The sequence below is a fragment of the Carassius carassius genome, chromosome 45 (genome assembly GCF_963082965.1).
Source record: "Carassius carassius chromosome 45, fCarCar2.1, whole genome shotgun sequence".
In the NCBI taxonomy this organism is placed as follows: Eukaryota; Metazoa; Chordata; class Actinopteri; order Cypriniformes; family Cyprinidae; genus Carassius; species Carassius carassius.
Genome location: NC_081799.1, coordinates 12,409,479 through 12,433,475, shown reverse-complemented (window position 1 = coordinate 12,433,475; position 23,997 = coordinate 12,409,479). Strand labels below are relative to the sequence as shown.

The 23,997-nt window shown below is 37.8% G+C and overlaps 2 protein-coding genes across 2 annotated transcripts in view; both read right to left on the bottom strand.

Moving 5' to 3' along the window:
* The window catches only part of LOC132126987 (C-type lectin domain family 10 member A-like), a 33,864-nt gene extending 31,388 nt beyond the window's left edge, over positions 1 to 2,476 (bottom strand). The window contains exon 1 of the mRNA XM_059538607.1: positions 1,309 to 2,476. Within this exon, the coding sequence (XP_059394590.1) occupies positions 1,309 to 1,480 (172 nt within the window). The 5' untranslated portion in view covers positions 1,481 to 2,476. The remainder of the gene's footprint in view (positions 1 to 1,308) is intronic.
* A 6,903-nt stretch (positions 2,477 to 9,379) lies between these two features.
* The window catches only part of LOC132126986 (CD209 antigen-like protein E), a 36,230-nt gene continuing 21,612 nt past the window's right edge, over positions 9,380 to 23,997 (bottom strand). Inside the window, exons 3-5 of the mRNA XM_059538606.1 lie at positions 9,865 to 9,992; positions 9,650 to 9,756; positions 9,380 to 9,545 (exon numbers count right to left, since the gene is read on the bottom strand). Coding sequence (XP_059394589.1) covers positions 9,380 to 9,545; positions 9,650 to 9,756; positions 9,865 to 9,992 — 401 coding nt within the window. The remainder of the gene's footprint in view (positions 9,546 to 9,649; positions 9,757 to 9,864; positions 9,993 to 23,997) is intronic.

Below are 23,997 nucleotides of genomic sequence, written 5' to 3'. Positions count from 1 at the left end.
TGTATAATGTACTGAGACAACAACCAAACATTGCATGAAAAAAATAAAACCCTCACCCTCTTTCAGAAGCTTTCCAAGATTGGAAAGCTGATTAAGTATGCCATTTCTTTCTTTTGTGAGTGCGGTGCAGTGTGTGCTCTTATTATAGATGTGGACACACAGCACTATGACTGCAGTCAGTAGAAGAACACACAGCAGAACCAAACACACTACAGCTGCTCTGGAGCTTCTGACCTTCACCGAATCACTTCCTGAAAAGGACACATATGAAGATAGATGTTTCTCAAACCCAATACAATGAAAGTGTGTTTGTGCGTCGAGGTGTTTGGTTTATTTTGGTGCCTCTGTCCATATCTCATGTCCCATCAGTGATTATATTGGCATAAACAGGCTGAGACATTTGTGTTCATACAACCTCAGTCATATACAGTAAATGGCGATACGCTGATTTTGCGTTTCTAAACTGTAGTCCTTTACTTTGGGGTGGGAAAGTATGTCAGAGTACAAGAGCATGTGATATCCTGTCTGTTAATAACTATTAATCGCCATACTGATAAGGACACTATTGTGGAAGTGTGGTTAGGTGTAGCAGGTTCAGATTAGCACATGAGAGAAAACTCATCTTACTTAGGAGTTGTTTACATGACCATGTACAAAAATGGAAATGTTTTTCCTTTGCATTTTTTTTTTTAATATTCACGTTCAGATGACAAGATTGTTAAAACCAACTGTGTTCACACAATGCTGTGTTGTGGTGTTGTCCATGCCAGGCCAGTAGCTGACGATTTTTTTTTATATTATGCGTCTATGCATGTACCTATAGACTGAACATGTAATAGAAGCACATGAAGTCGAAGTTTTCACAAATGTGCATTAGTGTAGTTTACACAAATCAAAAGTTATAATTGATAATAATTTTTTTTTATGTAAATTCCCCCTTAATCCATTTAATTTAAAATTGATCAGAAAATGTAACTTGTAAGATGCAGTGCTTGACATCTGTATTACTCGATTGCATGTGTGTTTATACTGGCCTCTATGCTTCTTTTAGAGTCTATTGTAGGAGTGGTAGAGAACAGTAGAACATAAATGATGGCGTTATGAAGTCCCAACTCATGAGTTGCAATGTCACAGAGGCTACAATAATAGTTTTGAAGTGTATTAACATAATGAGGCTTAAACAGAATGAGTCTTTTATTGAGTATATACAATCAGGCCTTTCAATAAAAATTAGTAATGCACCTCAAACTGGTGACAGACATTATGTTAAATGACTAAACATTTTATAAAATAAATGCATGTGATTACCTGTCTGCTGATGTGGTGGGGCTTTTTTTGTTTGTGGGGGTTTGTTTGTCTTTGTCGTGAAGTCATGTTTCCTGACAGAATCTGCACTCTCATAGATTTCCACTGTCATCTCCACTCTAGCTGTCTTCATGTCCTCAGCTCTGATGACATCATCATAAATAGCATCAGACATTTTTGCTCTTTAATCATCAATTATTAAACAATTACGTTACGTGTTCCCATGTAGATGTGTTGAAGTATGCAGTACTTGTCTTCTTTAGAGCTAGAGGAAAGCAAACTTGTGGTCAATGTATGAAATCATGTGACATCAGATACTCAGTACTAAGTGGAAGTTGTGACAGACTTTCCTTCTCTATTGTGAAGCATGACAAAATATAACTGTTTCTCAAACAAGAATAAATGTATTACAGGACTTTTTGTTCATTGTGAATTGTTTGGATGGTTGAATGGATGTGGTTTGTTATTGCTTTGATTGTGAGTGACAAGTAGTCGTGTCCTCAAGCCAGTAAACTTGGATGCTGCTGTGTTGCTGCTGTCAGTTAGGCATCTCTCACTTTTAGTGTCACCATCTCCAGCTGGAGTGCCCATGAGCTCCTCTAGAGGGCACTTTATTCTGTACCTTGCCATTCACTCAGGATGCCATTTCCTATTCTGCTTTGCCCGGACTCATCAGCACTCATTATCAGTTCACAGCTGCCTTATATTAGAAGGACTATGAGAATAGCACACACACACACACTTCACTGGTGATTGAATATTCAGCTCTTCCATGTTTCCTTACCTTTGTGTTTTGGTCCTTGGACTGTTACCTTGTTTTGATTGATTGCTGCCTGCACTGATCATTGTCTGTCTTGTGAATTTCTCTTTTGCCTGTGCCTTGGATTATATAGTTTTGACTTTGCTCTTTGAAATAAAGCTTGCACTTTGTCGTCACGACTCCTCCTTTGTTACACTTAGATTCACCTTTGAGCAACTGAAGTTATGTATTTATCATTTTTGACTTGGATTGTCATTGTTTATTCATGTAATTGTCATTCTTACCTGACAAATAAAATGTTATATTTGACTTATTCTGAATCCTCCTGAAACCATTATGGCTAATAGATCATATGGAGGTCCATTACAAAATATAAGGCATGAATAATTCACAAATATTTAGAAAACATGCTAACTTCACCTACTAGGTTTTTTTTTTTTTTTCTGAAAAACTATTTTGAAGTGGGCGTTCCTTATCAAAATGTCAAAATGTGTGTTTTTTTTTTTGTTTTTTTTTTGTATTGGCCTGTGTAATTCAGCCCACTGACAATTTATCAAATACTATTTCAACACCACGGGATGACAGTAGAGAAACATAGTGTGATTCATAACAAGAGATACATTAAAACACTGATAAATCAACTAACAGTGAATGGCTCGTCGCCTTCCATTGTCAGTTGTGCTCATTCTTGTTTAGTGTCCTTAGTCTGGTAAACCTGACTAACCTCTGGAGCTCTGGAACCATGTGAGGGTTAAAGGAGCTGTATGTAAGAAATCTATTTCAATTAATCATAAAATGGCCCTGATGTGTCACTAGACATTAAGAAATCATGTTCATTTCAAATACTTATATCACTGACAACAGTAGTCCGGCCAGGATATTGTCATTTAAAAAGTGGACTTGCAGCCCTCAACTGATGTTGATGTTGTCATTTTGTGTTTTGGCCTGACGCGCCTCCCTCCACCTATCTACCAATCACGAAGTCAGTAGTGTTTCGGGATCCGTGTTGCCAGCTTTGCTGTAACCTAGCCTAACTCCAGTCGGATAAAAATGTCTAAGGTTACTAAATCAAAAAGACCTCGTTATAATTCAGAAATTCATCGTGACAAAGTCCAAAATAAAACCAGAATTTGTATTGGAGATGCTTTTGAAAGATGGAGACGGCTGAAAACGGAGAAGAATTTGAACACAGTCGCCAACGTTGCTAATTTTCTCCTGGACAGGTAAGATTCATCTATGCTTGGCTAACTTGTACTTGATATCAATGGTTATTCATATATTCATGACAGTCGGACAAAGTTATGCATGTTTGTGCAAATTAACATAACGTTAGCTCACATGGACATATGCTAACATTAGCAATGCATTATAGGAGCCCGTTTCTCTGTCATTATGCTGAGACGCTGAGGAAAACAACATTAGCACGCCCATTATGGCAATTTGAAACGTAATTGAGACAGTAGCCTAATGTTACCTCAGTAAAAATGATTCGTCATTTGTTCTTCAAGTATATCGTGGACTAAGTTACACATGCTGCAAGTTGACCTGTATGACCATTGCTAATTAGGGCTGGGACAACGCGTCGAGGTCATCGATGACGTCGACACAAAAAATACATCGACGCAAAATATGCGCATCGATTCGTCGACCTGTTTTTATTTCTCTAAAAAATGTTTGCAAAACGTTTACCTTATGTGCACTGAATATACGCGATGGCCGGATCAACATTCTGTCCAACGTTATATAACCAATCCAGGGGTTTTTCTGCATTGATCTTTTTTTTGGCGGCTGTCAAAGCCTTATTTGATCGGTGAGTGACAGTGACAGGGCGCGTACGAGAGAGAGCCCCGGCTGCGCGCGCACTCACAGTCTTCAAACAACATGAGCGCTTCTTGCTCTCTCCCTCCCTTGTGCATATTAATCAAAATCATTAAACACGATAGAAAAAGGGCGAAACACCAAAGTTTCACGCGCGCTCGCGCACTCACAGTCTTCAAACTACACGAGCGCTTCTTGCTCTCTCCCTCCCTTGTGCATATTAGAAAAAGGGCGGAACGCCAAAGTTTCACGTGGAGCATTCGGAGATTTTTTTTCTCCATTACAGGCTGCTGGCTCCCACTGTTAATTTTTTTTTTTTTTTGTAAAAGCACTCTCTGTATTAGCTTAAAGCCCTCAAGTTTACATTTGCATACTGTATTCTTTCAATTGCTCTAAACAAGTATTTTGGGTGACCTTTTTTATTGAATACTAGACATCAAGTTGTTGTTATTTTCATCTGAAAGAACTTCTTTTTTCAGTAAGCTAGGCCCTATGTGTTCAGTAAGCTTGTTTCAGTAAGCTATGTGTTTTCAAGGTTTCAAGGTTTTATTGAATGCTATCTCTATACAAGTGCAAAGTAATGCATTCTTAGTCAGTCTTTTATTTTGTAATTTTAAGAGCAATAAACATATGTTGCAATGTTAAGGAATTGATGTTTTTTTCATTCAGATATGTAAATCAACATGTATAAATTGTTAGTAGTCAATTAATGGGGAGATAATCGAAATCAAATCGGTCTGAAAAATTAATCGTTAGATTAATCGATGCATCGAAAAAATAATCGCTAGTTTAAAAAATAATCGTTTATCCCAGCCCTATTGCTAATGTAATTTAGTTACTCTAACAATATTTTCTGATGGAACTGAAAACAACCCTGTGATAGCCATTGGTGATATTGAATTTGTCCCGCGTTATAATTGCTGTGGCAAATGTTTTGGTTATTTGTTAGCCTACTTATGACAAAAACTTTAGTACTTGTAAATCGATTTTTTTTTTCTTATTGAAAATAAGGAATTTTTATTTTGTTGTTCATATGTTTTTTGTTTTGTTTTACTATTATCCTTTTTTTTCTCAGATTTTTTTTATTTTTTTATTGTAATTGTATTTATATGTTCAAAAAAAAGAAATCAAATCAAAATACAACTGGCCACTTTCACTTATAGCATCAGCTAAATGAATAGCTGTATCTTTGATATTGGTTACACATAGTGACATAGGCTTGTGCTTGTACTTACATTAATGACAGATAAATAACGTTACAAGTTAGACTAACAGCTACCGTTCTGTCTGTCACGTACGAGCATACATCTTTACGATTATACTGTCACATACGAGCATAAATCTTTAAGATTATACTGTCACATACGAGCATACATCTTTACGATTATACTGTCACATACGAGCATACATCTTTATGATTATACTGTCACATACGAGCATACATCTTTACGATTATACTGTCACATACGAGCATACATCTTTACGATTATACTGTCACATACGAGCATAAATCTTTACTATTATAGTTAACTAATGACAATTAGTACATTTTTTAAATACATAATTACTTATCAAAATATCTCTCATGAAGCATAAACATAATTAACAGAAAAAAAACTTACTGTGTACGTCTGTTCGTCACTTGCCATTGGAAGCTCATTGAAGTAGCCTACGTTTCTGCTGAATCCTGCAGCTTATCTGGCAACCTCGAGTCAGAGGGTAGGGGGAGGTGATACACCGCTCTACAGTATTTTTATAGTGATTGCAGTACCAGTTTTGGCCACAATCCTACATACGGCTCATACACGTACACGGTATCATACACCTGGCGCAATGCTTCGCAAGGTGTGGCGCAAGTGTTTTTGCTAGTTTTAGCCTGACGCAGTTCTAATTTTTTCCAATTCTGTGCCACGTTGTTTAAATAGCAAATGCATTTGCACCCATTTGTGCACCCCTGGGCGTGCTGGTCAAAAAAAGTGATGTGTTCAGGCGCACTGTTGGTGCGTTGCTATTTTGAGGAAGTGAAAATAGACTGCGCCAAAGACCAACTCAAACCTGGTCCAAAGTCTGGTGCAATATTTTTTCTTTGTTATTTAAAGAGCGCGTTAGTAATTTGCACCTATAGGCAGGTGCACAATGCACATACACTTTACTTATTATATACACAGGGATTCGCAGCAGCACACAAACATTTTTAATAATTAAAAATTACATTCCACCATGTAAACCTGTTTTAACGATCTAAATGCAAAGTGTAAAGGGCATGGCACAGGGGCACTCAGGGCGTGTCCAAATCCACTTTTGCTATTTTAACAACTAAAAAAAAATCGGTATGTGCGCTGGGGCGCATTTTTGGAATGGGTTGTCCCTATTCTCTTAATGAGTTATGGGCGTAACATTCAATACACCAATCAGAGAGTCATCTCCCATTCCCTTCAAGAGCAAGATGCGCTCGCGCCATGGTGGATCGCTATTTACATGGCGGAATTTGTTGGCAGAAAAGCTGAATGCTTCTCAAGCGAAGAAACCAAACTTGCTCGTTGCCAAAGTTAAAGCACGTGAGCAGATGATCTACGGAACAAGCAAGCATCCACCAAAGCTCCGCAAGATGAGTCAGTTAATATATTTGTGTGTGTATTGGCACGATTGTTCAATTAATTCGCCAATTTCATTCATCATTATAAGTAGTAATAGGCTGAATTGCAAATAGGTAGCCTAATTCTAATACACAATATGACTGTCCATCATTACATTTTTATATTAATGTGGCCTACACAATAATATTCTTTTACACTGTAATCCTTTTGTTTTTAATATTTGGCATGTTTGTGTGAAGCGCATCCCTGTGTGTAATATGCAAAGTCAATGCCACCCTGAGGCACATTTTCTATCAACGCACTCTTAAATAACAAAAAAATATTGCGCCATTGACTTTAGACTTTAGACCAGGTTTGAGTTGGTCTATGGCACCGTCTGTTTCTGCTCCTTAAGATAGCAATGCAACAGCAATTGGCCTGAACACACCTCTTTTTTAGACCAGCACGCCCATGGTCGCAAATATGAACACAAATGCATTTGCTAATTAAACGACGAGGCGCTGGGCGGGAAAATGCGAATGGCGGCGGACTAAAACTAGCAAACACACTTGCACTACACCTTGCGTCACATTGCGCCAGGTGTAGGATAGGGCCCTATATATCTCATAGTTATAATGTATTATAAGTCTCATATCTTTTTTTTTTCATATCAATTTTTCTGATACTACTTTACTTAAAGTGGTCAGAGACTACTTATAAGTACGTTGTAGTAATAATAATAAAAACATTTATTTTTTTCTTTCAAACAGTCATAAAATCAGATATGAGATCAGATGAATGTGTAATATGAGACATTTGCTTTGAACTATTTTTTTTTTAATATTAGTTTGATTATTTTGAAGGTACCCTTTAGGCAGCTGTTAAATAAGTAACTCTGCAACTACATATCAACAAGTGGTCTTCAGAGTATTAGTACACTTTATTTTGATGGTCATCCAACAGTGTCTTTGCGAGTACATCAACTTATTCTACCATACTAGATTCTACTATTCTTGAGCATACTAATACTCTAATGAGAGGTAGTTGGCATGAAGTTGCAAAGTTGCTTATAGTTGATTGATTAAGGGGACCATCAAAATAAAATGTAACCATATAAAACATTGAATTTTTTTCAGTTGAGGTATTAAGCTTACATCAATTAATTAACATTAGCTCTACAGGAAACACTCAAATAACATTTTTTTAATGCATTATGCATTCATTATAATGCCTTAAGTATACGCTTATAATGTATTATAAATACACATAGAAAGTGTTACCCATGTTTTTACTTACTAGTTGTGTTTCAAATGTAACTGCCATGCGCTCTACATAGGCAACATCCCCATCTAATTGTTTAACTGTTAGTCTACTTATCTTGTAATATTTGTTTTGTTTGCTGTGGGACATAAAATGCACAAAAGGTTAACTGTTTTCTGAAATGAAATATATATATATATATATATATATATATATCAATTAACAATTAACATTAACAATGTGAGATAATGTTTATGGTCTGTGGTTTCTCTGGTCTTTCTGATTTAAATAAATATCTTTTTTTTTTTCTCCAGGAACAGAGCAACTGATGGCATCTGAGGTTCAGGATGGACTGTAGGGCCCTTCCTCTTTTATACACCTGTAACTTAAACATGTCAAGACTTCAGTGAATAAAATAACAACAAAAAACAAATTATACACATAATATAAATAATAAACATAAATGTTGAAAATAAATAAATAAATAATTTTGAACTATTTGAACTATTTGAAAATGAATTAATCAATTAATTAATTCAGACAGACAGATCAGGTCAAAGTATATCAAAGATCATATGTGAAGTCTAACCTGTTATTATTAATTTGCATAGTGACTGTAAATCAAAAAACGAATAGTCTTGATAAATTGTAAAGATAGGCTCATGTGGTCTGGTGTTGTTCTGTTCAGCATTTTTTTTGCTCTGTTCGTAGAAGTTTAGAGAGAGAATCAACTACAAATTTTGAGCAAAATTAAACATGAACTGTCACCTTGCTGAATGTAGTGAATTTAAAATAGCTCAGAAGCACATCTCATTTCAGCTAATCTGCAGAACTGTGTCAGCTGTGTGACTTCCTAACACACATAGAGGTAAATGTGTTTCTGCCGTGGTTAAACTGTATGTACTGGCCACGTCTCTCAAGTACTGTCACAGTAAAACCACTGCTGTCTAGCTGCTTGAGCATCTTGTCTTTGCATCGCAACTGTTTTTTATTTTATTTTTTTGTAAATAGATAAGTACTATGAATGCCTTCAAAAAGCTAATTTAATTTATGATTGTGATTATTATTATTAGAGCTTAAATGCTTTTTGAATCAACCTGTTTTTCCTCTTACCACAATAAAATGCTTGTGAACAGGCATATTGTTTGTCTTCTGGCTATAATATTGATACAGTGAGTTATTTTAACATTTACAAATAATTAGCGACTGATATACAACTGATACAGGGAGTATTTTGACGTTCATACATTTTTAAGAGATATTTTCTCCAAATTAATTGTTAAATGATATTGTTTTATAATCGTATCTGTTTATTGTCTTATATATTCATTTCAGTTACAAAACAATCATTTTGGCAACAAGATGAACACTACAACAATTTTACAGCAGTCTTTTTCAATACAGCCGATAAGTTAGATTCAAGATGGTGCTAAATATTGATCTTCGATCAGGAGTGTTCAGTCCTGCTCCTGCAGAATCACCATCCTGAAAACTGCCTGGAATCTAGTAATACAAATTTAATATAAAAAATAAAATATCAAAGACACAGTGTGATGCTTCACAAGCAAAAATGGACACCCCTGCTTTGAATGATAATCATTAGTTATGAAAGCTATGACTGTTAAACTTGGGTCACCCAAAAAAAATAAAAATCCTAGTACTATATCAGAGATAAAATACTCTTCTCACAGATCCAGTGATACGTATAATTACATTTAACATCATGCCACCCTGTTATTTCAGTCGACATTGGTATATAAGACACAGCACAGTTCTCTAATGTTCCTCCTCTTGGCTCGTTTACTTCTCCACCGGTTGCCCAGAACCTGAAACAGATCAGCATTAGATGTTCAGTGCTGCTTTCTGTGTGATATGATACTGTGAGAATCATTTATTACATAATAATCAGTTCAGTTCAGTAATTTCTCACCCAGAGGTCAGTGCGCTGCCATCAACCCATTTCCAGGTGTCCTCCACATCAATGTCAGACACACCAATCCAGAATTCTGTTTTATTAGTAATTTTCATAACAAAATCCTAAACAGTGAAGCCAATTACATGTTAATATCATAAATTACAAATAAACACATTTCATCTGACCATCTCAGCTAAACACTACAAACACACACAGCATCTTTCTCTCACTTGTTCTGTTCTGTTGTTTATGATGATCAGATCTGCTCCTTTCTTCAAACAGTCTTGTCTGCTCTCAGTCCAGTTCTTCTTCTCATTGGACTTATAGTAAAAACTGAATTGATAGTAAATCCATTCATCTGTAATATATATATATATATATATATATATATCCATATGTATATTTGTCTGTAATAATGTACTTTATAGTGTACACTATAGAATAGAATGAATATACTTACAATCTTTACCAAGATTTGAAAGCTGAATTTTTAGCTGGTCTCTCTTGTTCAACAGATTTCTTTCTTCTGTGAGGTTGGTGATATTGGTTACTAGCTTATCTCTTTCTTCTGTGAGGTTGGTGATATTGGTTACTAGCTCATTTATTTCTTTTGTAAGGTTGGTGTTCTTGTTTGCTAGCTCATTTCTTTCTTCTGTGAGGTTGGTGTTCTTGTTTGCTAGCTCATTTCTTTCTTTTGTGAGGTTGGTGATATTGGTTACTAGCTTATCTCTTTCTTCTGTGAGGTTGGTGATCTTGATTTCTAGCACTTTTCTTTCTTCTGTGAGATTGGTATGATTGGTTAGAAGCAGTTGTGTCTCTTCTGTGCAGTTTGTGTAGATGTGGACACACAGCACTATGACTGCAGTCAGCAGAAGAACACACAGCAGAACCAAACACACTACAGATGCTCTGGAGCTTCTGACCTTCACAGAATCACTTCCTGAAGATGACAGACATGAAGAAATGTTTCTTAATGTCTACATACAGTATTGAAAGTGTGTTTGTATTTGTTTCTGTGTGTTGAGTTTGTTTTCTCTTCTTTGTCTTTACCCCGTGTTCCATCAGAGTTCGTATTGCCATACACAGACAGTTGTTTTTGTTTGTTTTGTAAATGGTGGAACCTTTCTGTGTGTGTTTCTACTTTGTGGCGCTCTGCTTTTTGAGATTTCAGTAAATTACATGAAAGCACAGAAGTATGTGACATCCTATTGGTTCATGCCAATTAACGTGTATAATTATGTTTATGTGTTGTGGCAATATGATTAAACGTAGCAGCCAGGTTCGAATTAGCACATGAGAGAAAAGACACCTGACTTAATCCTTAAAATTGGATACAAATTCAAATTAACTGGTGCTCAACGTCTGTGTTCCTTATTTGAATTTTTATTTAAAATGGCAGCTTCTTTTAAATGCTATTTCGAGAGTTGCTTATGAAAAGTAAAACGAAACTATTCTGAGGTCAGTGTGTGAAGTCTGTTCTGCATCAGTGAGCAACAGCAGCTCAACTTCTCACATTCTGTGGCATTAGTTAATTGACCAACTTCCTGATTTTGACCGACAGTGTAATAAATGAGCTTTAATTCTTTTGTTCTTTCTCATACAGTTCTCACACAGTTATGAGGAAAAATATATATATGGTCATATAGCACTTTATACCGTGATTGCCATTATTTCTACACTGCATTCACAATTTTAAGATTTGTTTTCAGTTAACACTTTTCATTATAAACCATCACATTATTTTCATATATGAATTGTGTAAATATGCAAACAAAAAAAGTGAACTACAATTTGTTCAGCTTTATGCACTCTCATGCATTAATATGAAGGTATTTTTTGTGCAAAACAACTGAGCGTCTGTGACAATGGAATTTGTAGTTGGAGATAATAACCACAGATGAGTACCAGTACATTTGAAGTCACAGACAAAAGTTGAAAACTTGTAGATTTTTTTTTTTTCTCTTCCACAAACAAAACACAATAGTTACACCTTCTCGAATCCTTTACTGCAGATGCACAAATCCTATTCTACGAACCACAAATCAAGAAACTTGTACGTTAACATGTTTTGCTACTATTGCTGCAGTGAATATGGTGCAAAACACATTCAACACACCTGCAAAAAACAAAAAACAAAATGTTGTACATCGGGTAATCGGTATGTGAATTCTTGCAATGAGATTTACACACTTGTAGAATGTTTTCTTACATATATATTCTGCATAACGACAATGCAATGAATCTGCTGCTACGAGTCTCAAAGCTGTTTTTTAATTGCAAATGACAAGTTTTGCACACTCTCCCTTTTGCACTACATATCTCTGACATATGGTGCAGAAATGGTTTGTGCATCTGTAGAGGAAACGGCGACCACTGTTCAGAAATCAGAGTTTTGTGAATCTTATCGTCTGTAAGGTCAGGAGGTGTATTTTGGAGCCATCGTGACGGTGATCACATCAACTGGTAAGTTATAACATCAGTTAGCCCAAGTAAATTAATCAGAGAAGCATTAAAATTCTTCGCTGCCTCTTTATCGCAGGATATCTCAGACCTGCCTTGCATAGCAGCGAGCTAACATTAAAATTGTAAAGGAAACTGAGTTAATAAACACTGTTGTTATGTACTGTACACCTTTTGTCTTTCATTTTCAGGTTGTGGTCATTTGTCATGTCATCTGCAACTGAGGTGTATTGGAGTCTTTTCTTGACTGCCATCATAGCGCTGCTAACAACAGGTGAGGCAAGTGCACTGCATTATGCTTTCATCAACTTTTACAGGTTATATAACGTTTATTGTTGCTATATGGGTACTTAGTTTTTCTCGTTGTTTAACACACTTGGCCAAAATCTCATGATATAAATGATTAGATGGTTATGCTGACTGGGCTAGAGAGAGGCGTTGTGCCCATTCAAAGAGAGATTTTTGAGCCAAGTGGATTTTGCAGCTTCCAAAAGACAAGACAACTGCAGATTAATATTTTCTATATTAAATACAATTTGAATACAATCACATCAGTGTGATTAGATTGTTCAGTGCATCATATCATCAGCTGCTAAATTCAAAAATGCGTTCGTTCCCTGGCTGGCGCTGAGCCAGATACAAATGTGTTTTTACTGCACTGCGCATTAACCAATCACACACCATGTTGTTGAACTTATGAATGCAATGACCAATCAGAGGTGTTCAGATGAGTCATCGCTGAAATGCTGGTGTTTTCTTCACTTGCTCACTTACTGAATTACTCTTTCTGGTGAATTCTCTAGTCAGAAACAACAAATATGTGTACGAATCTGTAAGATATTAATTTCACAGTGTAAACAGCTGCAGTGATTTATTTATTTTTTTACTTTTTATTATTTTTAACATAGCCTATAACAAATAACTTAGTATATCAAATCAGAATAAAATGCAAGAACAACAACAACAGACATGTAATCAATTAACATATTCCAATGAGAGAGAGAAGAAGAAAAAAAAGCTTCAGTGATTTTAATGGGAGTTTTTGAGAATGCCCAATCTAGACTTTCAGTGAAAATGTTCTTTGATAATGTAACTTGCAATGTTAAATTCACATTAAATATAAGTAAATAAAAGTCGTATTAAAAATATGTTATGGCATGACATCCATATCTGTTAAGTAAACAGACAAGTTTTTATGCATATTTCATTATGAGGTTACTTTGACCATCACCCACTATATAAATCATAATCTATAAAGGGGAGAATTAAGATATTTCATGATAATTCATTTTGAAAAAAATAAATAAAAAATAATAATAACTTGTGCCCCATCAAAAATAATGAGTGGATGACGCCCCTGAAAAAGACGGTCTGTTTATTAAATATATCTCATATACAAATATCTCTAAATATATCTATGTACTATTAATATATATTTTTGTTAACAAAGAGGTGGGGGGTGATGGTTGTGGAGCTTTTGTTATGTTTTTGTGGGGCCTTACCCCTCTGAAGTACACCTGACTTAATTGAAATTCTTTAATCTGGGTTGAATGTTTTCTAACACTTTCTATGAAGCCCATATTTTTAATACATTATAAGAGTATTCTTAAGCAATTATAATGAATGCACAAAGCACTATATACAAAAAAGTTGTATCATCATATTAATAATAATAAGAACAGTTTTAATGTATTATAATATTTATTTATTTTTGGTTATAGCTTTTAAGAGTATGATGAATTATATGAATGAAAATGTTGCATCCACTTAAGTAATGGATTATATTTCTCACTTAAATTAATGGATTATATTTCTCATAGTTATAATGTATTATAAGACACATATTTTGCCATGTTACTTATGTTACTTTACATAAAGCAGACCACTTAGATCAGATACCAGATAAATGTGTGATATGACACCTTTGTTTTCAACTAATTAGATTATAATATCAGTTTGATTATTTTAATGGTCCACCAACAGACAAACTGACTATAAAATATTTTGCAAGTCAACATTCTACCGTAACCTTAACCTAAGCCTGCTAATACTCTGAGATTCAGTTGACATGTTGTTGCAAAGTTGCTCATAGTCAATAAGCAGAGCATCAAAATAAAATGTAACCTAATATATAAGTAAAAGTAGTAGATTTAATATGATGATATTCATTGTGTTATAATGTACTAAAGTACCTAAGTATTATAATGTATTTTAATTGTTGTTATGATTATTCATGAGTTCATATAGCCTTTTATTAGGGGTTTTATAATGCATTATGCATTCCTTATAATAGATTAAGAATACCCTTAAAATGTATTATAAATATGGGCTTCATATAAAATGTTAACAGATGTTTTTTTTCTCTCTCTTGTGCTTGCAGGTTCATTCCAAGAATCAACCCTGGTGCCACCAAATGCCATTCAAAGTCACAGATCAGATGCAATTCAGAAAAGAGGGTGAAAAGACAAAAACATCAGCCTGAATCCCCTCAGGGTGTTTCTCATCAGAGAGCTTGTCTTTGTCACAGTGTCTGGTTTGTGTTCCCTGGGTAACCACTAGACCTCCTTCCCCACGGTGTCTGTCACTTCCTGAACTACATTCCCCATGATCCCTGTCTCCTCATTGCACTCAGCTGTCCCTGGTCATTTATCATTGCACTCAGCCAATTCCCCATTAGCATTGTCATTTCCCTGTGTATATATACCCTGTCTGTTTTAGTATGTGTTACGGAGTCCCTTGTATTCATCACGCCACTTCGGAGTTCTGTTCTTGCCAGTTAGTTTTGTGTCTGTTTTATGTTGATTGCCACTTTGGTTTTGACCTCTGCCTGGACTGGATTTGATGTAATGGTTTTCCCTTATTAAAAATACTGCTATTGGATCCACCTTGTCATCTGTTCTTGTGTGGATCGTGACAGACTTTTGTCAAAATTACTGAAATTTAACACAACAACACAAACTTATTAGTTACTGTATTTTATTTCTGTAAAGCCTGTGAAAGGGAAACAGGTCAATTTAGCTCAAAGGGAATCATTTACAATTTTAAAGGGAATTTGAACAGAATCACTGTTTCACGGCTGACCACTGAAACGGCCAGGGATTCACTGAACGAGCCGTTTAACATCAAATCTGCACTGGATATTAATATCCAAAGTATAGTGAAAACACTATCAATTAGCACAGTAACAAGATCGGCAGTTTAAGACATTAACTTGTAAGCAAAAAACACAAGATACTTCTCTTTTCAATATAAATTAGGCTTTATTAGATAAATCTAAGACATATAGACTAATCTAATGCAAATAAACTGAACAGTACTAAAACTGACAATACAGTAATAATAATTTAAATGAAAATACAGTAATAATACATCCATCTACTGTAAAATTTACAGCAATTTATTTTCAGACTAGTCTAGGTCTAGGTGCTTATCAGTTGGCAAATTGTTTAATAATAGTATAACAGTTTAATAATAAATTATTAAAAACTTTTGCGAGCTGCAAGCTCTGAGCATCTTCCAGACCTGACAGTAACAAATACCAATAAAGGTACATTTTCTTTCTTTTTCTGAAATAACTCACTTTTATACTGTACATTTGTTAACAATTTATACATATTAAATATATTCAGTCATCTTGTGTTTGGCATTCAAATAATAATCTATTTAATTAAAGGGTTAAAAATATTTTATGAACTATCTTTGTGAGGTGAAGCAGTCCTGCAGTTTAGCTTTACCTCTAATCAAACACACCTCTACCAGCTAACTTAATTAGGATTACTAAAATGCTAAAGGTGAGTTTTATCAGGGTTGGAGGTAAAATCATTTAATATTTAAATTATAAACAAATCTACACTATAACGGTGAGTGAAGTCAGAAAAAGAAAGAAAGAAAACATACCTTGGTTTCCGCTATCTGCTTTGGAAGATGCTAGCAACAACTCACAAAAGTAATTTTTTCCTCCCTGCTGATGAGCGCCCAAACTAGCTCTTCTGATTGGTCAAAACTCTCTGATCTCTGAACAGTCCTTGCCATTTCCTCTAGAGATGCACAAATAACTTTGCACCATCCGTCACACATATATGTACTGCAAAAGGGAGAGTGCGCAAAACTTTTTTGCAATTGAAAAACAGCTTTGAGAATCGTAGCAGCAGATTCACACTTGTTGTCATTATCCACTTGTGTTTGTGCTTGAAAAAGCATTCAAGGAAAAATATATATATATATTGGTAAGAAAACATTCTACAAGTGTGCAAATCTCATAGCAATAATTTACTAACTTATTTGCGGATGTACAAAAAGTCTTTGACAATTCTCTACACCTATAAATTCAACTTCAGAACACTGAAGCTGCTCTGGAGCTTCTGATCTTCACACAATCACGTGCTGAACTAAATGACTGAACATATGCAAACTGTGATGTTTAATCAAAGAAATGAATGTGATTACCTGTACACTGAAGTGGTTTGTGGGTGTTTGTCTCTGTCTTGAAATCATAATCTCTCACTTGATCTGCACTCTCATAGATATCCACCATCATCTCTATTCTCTCTCTCTTCATTCCCTCAGTCTCTGTCCCGAAGGCATCGTCATAAATATCATCAGACATGTTTGCTCTTCAACAGTCTAACATTAAACTGTTTAGTTCCTTGTTCCTGTATAAATGTGTTTAAGTAGTCAGTGCTTGTCTTCTTTTAACACCAGAGAAACAAAGTCGTGGCCAATGTGTGAAAACTAAAATGTGACTGACAGTTCAGTTTAGAACCTTCCATCCAAGTAAATCTAACGTGTATAAAAATTACTACTGATTTTAAGCTACATATTAATTTGAATCTATAATTATTATGAAAACTATTTTTGTCACTTTACCACTATATTGTTGGTGTTTGTGTGTGTAAATATTATAACTTGTATATAGTATCAATAATAACACTGAAGTTCATAAGATTTTCCCTAAGGTCATCAGCATCTTGAATGACTGAACTGTTCTCATTTGTTAAATGTTTAGAAGACAACACAGCAGCTTCAAACACACTTTTTTGTAGTGGTGCCTGAAACTATAGTGTACATCATCAAGGGCACTGGTGTACAAACCCAATTCCAAAAAAGTTGGGACACTGTACAAATTGTGAATAAAAACATAATGCAATGATGTGGAAGTTTAAAATTTCAATATTTTATTCAGAATACAACATAGATGCTTATCAAATGTTTAAACTGAGAAAATTGATAATTTTAAGGGGGAAATACATTTATTTTAAATTTCATGGCATCACCACATCTCAAAAAAAATTGGGACAAGGCCATGTTTACCACTGTGTGGCATCCCCTCTTCTTTTTTTAACAGTCTGCAAACGTCTGGCGACTGAGGAGACAAGTTGGTCAAGTTTAGGAAAAGGAATGTTGTCCTATTCTTGTCTAATAAAGGCGTCTAGTTGCTCAACTGTCTTAGGTCTTCTTTGTCACATCTTCCTCTTTATGATGTGCCAAATGTTTCTATGGGTGAAAGATCTGGACTGTGGGCTGGCCATTTCAGTACCCGGATCCTTCTTCTACGCAGCCATGATGTTGTAATTGATGCAGTATGTGGTCTGGCATTGTCATGTTGGAAAATGCAAGGTCTTCCCTGAAAGAGATGACGTCTGGATGGGAGCATATGTTGTTCTAGAACTTGGATAAACCTTTCAGCATTGATGGTGCTTTTCCAGATGTGTAAGCTGCCCATGCCACACACACCCATGCAACCCCATACCATCAGAGATGCAGGCTTCTGAACTGAGCGCTGATAACAACTTGGGTTGTCCTTGTCCTCTTTAGTCCAGATGACACCCCAGTTTTCCAAAAAGAACTTTAAATTTTGATTCTTTCTTTTTTGACCTATAGAGTTTTAGCCGGCAACGGTGAATGGCACGGTGGATTGTGTTCACCGACAATGTTTTCTGGAAGTATTCTTGAGCCCATGTTGTGATTTCCATTACAGTAGCATTCCTGTATGTGATGCAATGGCATCTAATGGCCCGAAGATCATGGGCATCTAGTGTGGTTTTCCGGCCTTGACCCTTATGCACAGAGATTGTTCCAGATTCTCTGAATCTTTGGATGATATTATGCACTGTAGATGATGATAACTTCAAACTATTTGCAATTTTTCTCTGAGAAACTCCTTTCTGATATTGCTCCACTATTGTTCGGCTCTATATTCTATTGTGAATAAAATATGAGTTTATGAGATTTGTAAATTATTCCATTTCTTTTTTGATCACAATTTGTACAGTGTCCCAACTTTTTTGGAATCGTGTTTGTACAAACAATACTGAATGAATCATTTGAATGAATAATTTTATGATTTACTTTACAGATTATATTATGAAATTTCCAATGAAGCATTGGTAGACTTTTGGCTTTAACTTCACTATGTTTCTAAACTCAAATCCTAAATCAAATTTTTTTTTAATTAATTTAAAAAATATGTTTTTAATATTTTTATTTTTGTTTTTATGTTTGAGTTTTTATATCTCTATTATAACAACAGTCTGAGTAATTCTGATTCTTGAACCATAAACTTTGAAGTGTCAGCTTTGTGAACATATGTTGACTATGTATCTAGTCAGAAAGAATCATGAGCAGAATCCTTTTTCTTTTGGGTATGTCATTTCTGTCTCCATGCCTAAAATGAGGAGTGACTTAGTAAGGGTTAAAGACAGTATTCAGTGTATCAACACCTTTAAAATGTTTCTCAGCTTGAGAAAGCATCTTATCTCACACTGCTGCTTTTTCTGAAAAGCTGTGGCATTAGATCATGAAAAACTTCCTGATGATGACAGACATTGTGCTTTCATGCTGTTGTTCTTCCTCATATACAGTATAAATGTAAAAAAAGAAAGTGTGCGTGTGTGTGTGTGTGTGTGTGTGTGTGTGTGTGTGTATATGTATATATATATATATATATATATATATATATATATATATATATATATATATATATTTGTGGTGGGCCTTTATCGGCGTTAACGTGCTGTGTTAACGTGAGACTCTTATCGGGCGTTAAAAAAAATATGCACGATTGCAGTCCGCTACTCGGTACGTGAAAGATTGCTGCACTGCTGCAGATGCAACGCTCCTGGAACGTACTGACGGACTGCAACCGCGTGAACCGTGGAATCCGTTAACATGGGTGCTTAAAAAAAAATAATCAACGCATACGCACTGTAGACGGATTATGTGTGAAACAGGCGTAAGGTTGTTTGCACCTTGTGCAATGTGGAATTCGTTTACAGCTTTCTCAAGCAGTTTGTGATGCATTTTGGAAACAGGAGATGAGCCTCTGGTCTAATGCACCACCTCTCTTCAGAAACCCGTTCTCAAAGACTTAACGTTACTTTTAGTCATTATTTTATTTGGGTAGCACACATATTATGAATGCCTTCGGCAGAATTCAAATGAGCCATTTTAATCTAGATTAATTCCAATATTACAGTGAGATTAATCTAGATAAAAATAATAATCCATGCCCACCACTAATATATATATATAGATAAGTGTGTGTGTGTGTGTGTGTGTGTGTGTGTGTGTGTGTGTGTGTGTGTGTGTGTGTGTGTGTGTGTGTGTGTGTGTGTGTGTGTGTGTGTGTGTGTGTGTGAACAATAAGGTAAGAGAGGCCGTACTATATCTGTCACGATCATTAGCTGGAGTGCCCACAAACTTCAGTAGAGGGCACTCCACTCAGTACCATTCCACCCATCAACCACCTGATGTCACCATATCATCACTTGGACACTAGCACCTCTCATACTGTTGCACCACACCCGAACTACATCTCCCATGAGTCTCTGCATCACAATCACCTTGCCACACCTGCACATCATTCCGCAGCCAATTTCCTTGCCACACCTGCACCTCATTTACACACATATAAGCACCACAATCACTCTCACTCACTGCGAAGTCTTGTTTAGCCAGTCTGACATTTCCGAGCGTTTTTCCCTGTGTTTGACCTTTGGACTGTGTATTCCGACTCTGATTCTCTGCTGCCTGTCCCGATCTCTGCTTGTTTCTGGTTACGATTCTGGTTATTCCTGACACACCTGACGCCATTCCTGATCTTTGCCTGTCTGACCATTCTGTTTAATAAAGGCTGCACATGGATCCGAACGCCTCTGGCTCTCACTTCGTAACAATATCGTGATTAAATCATGGCTAAAGGGCATTGTTTGGCATGACACATAGCGAATGTTCTGGCTGAGGGAAGGAGGTTCTAGTTCAAGATTTTACAGTGCATGGCCCAGTCCATTTGCCCCTCAATTTGGTGAAGTCGACCTCTGTTCTTGACTGTAGGGATGGTGTTCTTGTGCAGATCTATGATCTTGTCTCTAACATCCTTTGAAAGCTCTTTGGTCAAGCCCATGGCGGTGAGAGAGGTTGGAATGGCAGATACAAATATTGTGGACAGGTGTCTCATACCCCTAATGAGCTAACATTAGGAATAAATTCTGAAAGGACTAATCTGTGTTCCACATGGGCACATCCCAGACAGCAAGCAGTTTCGGCCCAGAATCAGCCCACATCTAGCCTGTGTGAAATCCATGCGGGCCAACTATGGGCCGAAACTGCTTACTGTCTGGGATAACAAGGCTGTGAGAGCTAGAATTCTTGCTGGTTGGTGGGGAATCAAATAATTATTTCACTCACTGAAATGCAAATCAGTTTCTAACCTTTTTATATTATGTATGTTTTTTCTAGATTTTTTATGGTTGATATTCCGTCTCTATCCATTGAAATAAACCTACCATAAAAATTACAGTGTGTGTGTGTGTGTGTGTGTGTGTGTGTGTGATGCGATCTGGGAAAACCTCTCAGATGTCGTTTTCAGGAAATTAGAAAAAATAGGTTAAATATCTTTTCATTTTTTTTTTTTTAATTAGGGTTTCATTAGATTTTTATTCTATAATATCTTGTCTATCTTCTCTGACAATATATTAGCAAAATTCACTTGTTAACTGCCGAAAAATAGCAATTTATTGCGGCAGGCAGAAAACTTTGTCAGTGCCCTAAACTAGGTTATAATGAACTATATCACATTTACTAATGAGGTTACTAAAGAGGAGAAGACAGATGACAGTCTGTTAAATGCACATGTGTTTAAACAGTTGTGCTGTGCTTTCTTTTCTAAATGTAAACTTCTAGGCACATTATTCGTGCTATCTAAACATACAAGGGGTAATGAAAAGTTCAGAAATGATGCCCATGATAAGCAATGGAAAACTGTCCTCTTCAGGGAACATTAGTCTGTTTGTATAATTTGTGTAATGATGCAGTATAGCACTTCTGACAGACATCTCTCGTTAAACCCATGAAGGGTAAGTGAAACCTCACTTTAAACCAGTTTTTCTCAAAATTCCATTCCTGAAAGTCATAGCCATCAGCCAACTTCAGTCATGTCATGGGCTTAAACCCAGCTTTCATATGGTATCCTAAAAAAGCTCAAATTTAATCATGTGATGGGTTCTCTTACGAGAGTTCTCTCGTACTGCGTCTTAGCTAAGACGCTACGGGAAAAGTCTCTTTTCACGAAATACTGAAGCAAAAAATTATCCTTAATTTTGAATTTTTGTAAAGCGCATTTGCAGCAGTACACAGCCATAGGCAAGACGGCTCGCTCGCTCATTGGCTGCTTCTGCGGCAAGTGCACAGCCTATCGAGCGCAGGCTGATGCCATATCAGACCAATAAGGGCGCTTCGCGCGCTTCACGCCACTTCCCGCCGAAACGGGTGTGGCCCAACCTTATAAAAGGAGCTCGAAAAGGCTGACTCACCTGATTTTTCATCTCTTCAGCGAAGCTCACGCATCGCTGGATCACGGAGGAAGCAAGCGCCGTCTGAGAGGCATATCAGCGGGACGAGCCATTCTGAAGTTGCTGGCCTTCGCCGCCTTCCACTGCCATTCCTGCTGCGCTGTCCGGCGCCTATATCCTTTCAATTCTGTTATATCCAGCTGTTCTCTATGCGTGTGTGTGTGTTCGCCCTGCGACACACACTCGTAAAAGAGCTTGCGTCTTTTTTAAGATGCCTTCCTGCGGCTCGTCAGAGCCGCACTCAGCGGGGGAGACCGGTACGTCATCTGTGTCTCCTGCCTGGGTGAAGATCATGCAGCGCTCGTGCTCGCTGACGGCGGATGCCCTCACTGCGAGCTGTTGCCATGGTGACTCTGAGGACTCGCCTGGCCTTTTTCTCTGAGCCTGCATTCTCCGCTGCGCTGAGGCGCCGTAAAAGCGCCGTTTCCAGCGGATTCCGGAACCGTCTTCAGCTCAACCGAGCTCGCCGGTTCGCCCTGCTTCACCGGCCTCCCCTGCATCGCTTCCCGATGGGCAGCGCCCGGGGAAAGAGGATACACGCTCTCTGCTAGCTTCGGACAGTGAGGGCTCAGAAGCCCAGCAGACGAGCTGACATCGAGAAGGAGCCGGGGCGAGTGCTTGCGCTGGCTGCGATGAGTCTCGGCCTCGAGTGGTCTGCACCAGCACCCCCCTCTCGTTCCCGGCTGGATGGTATGTTCCTTTCGGATGAGCGTTCTTCTCAAAGCCCGCCTCATTTCTTCCTGAGCTTCACGAAGAGGTGGCAAAGGCTGGGAACGCTCCATATTCAGCGCAAACTGTTTCGTCTGTCTCACTAGCATTCTCCACACTGGATGATGCTACAAACAGGAACTACCACTCACTTCCGCCGGTGGAACAGGCGATAGCGACGCACTTTTGTCCGGCCTCTGCTGGATGGCGGACGAAAGCGGTGTTGCCATCTAAAGCCTGCTGCATGACGCTGCGTCTGCACTACTCACGATGGCTGCTTCATCGAAGCGCAGGTGTACGAGTTCCGCTGTGGCCGAGCTCTCACCCAAGCGCGCCGCTGTTTCAGTTCCAGGAATTGTGACTGTCTCAGCATTTTCTGCAACGCGCAAGCCTGCACAGTTGCCTGCTTGCCTGCACACAAAAGCTGTTATCACAACAGCTTCAGCAACGCAGCTCGAGACCCCCGTTCTCGCTTTACCGGCCGTCGCCCCGCGCCGCGGGGACCGCGGCAGAGGATTACGGTGAGGCCGGGAGCCCCGAAGCCTTCCTAGGAAAGCGCCGGTGTACGAGTCGCCACGGCCGAACTCTCACCTAAGTGCGCCGCTGTTTCAGTTCCAGGGATTGTGACTGTTCCAGCGTCTTTTGCAATGTGCAAGCCTGTACAGTTGCCCGCTTGTCTGCACACAGAAACCGTTATCACCGCCACCCAGATATTTCCCGAAAAGGTGTAATTTCTGGTGTCCCGGCCATGGCCGAAGGTGCTATAAATGTAGTGACGATGCCCACTGCTCAGTGCCCATCTCCACATATAAGCACAGCCCTTCACACAGGGCTCACGCCCATAAAAGCGATTCAAGTCGATCGCGTGCACTACATAGTAAACGTGCCCACTCCTCAGTGCCCACGATCACTATGTTACACGCGTCATGTGGTTTCTTGAAAAAACGAAACCCGTGCGCGTTCATCCGGCCACGGCCGATGGTGCTATAAATGTAGTGACGATGCCCAATGCTCAGTGCCCATCTCCACATGTAAGCACAGCCCTTCACACAGGGCTCGCGCTCATAAAAGCGACTCAAGTCGATCGCGCGCACTACATAGTAAAGGTGCCCACTCCTCAGTGCCCACAATCACTATGTCACGCGCGTCATGTGGTTTCTGTAAAAACAAACCCGTGCACTTTCGTCTGGCCACGGCCGATGGTGCTATAAATGTAGTGACGATGCCCACTCCTCAGTGCCCATCTCCACATGTGAGCACAGCCCTGCACACAGGGCTCGCGCACATAAGATTGACTCAGATCGGTCACGCACGCCACATAGTAAACGTGCCCACTCCTCAGTGCCC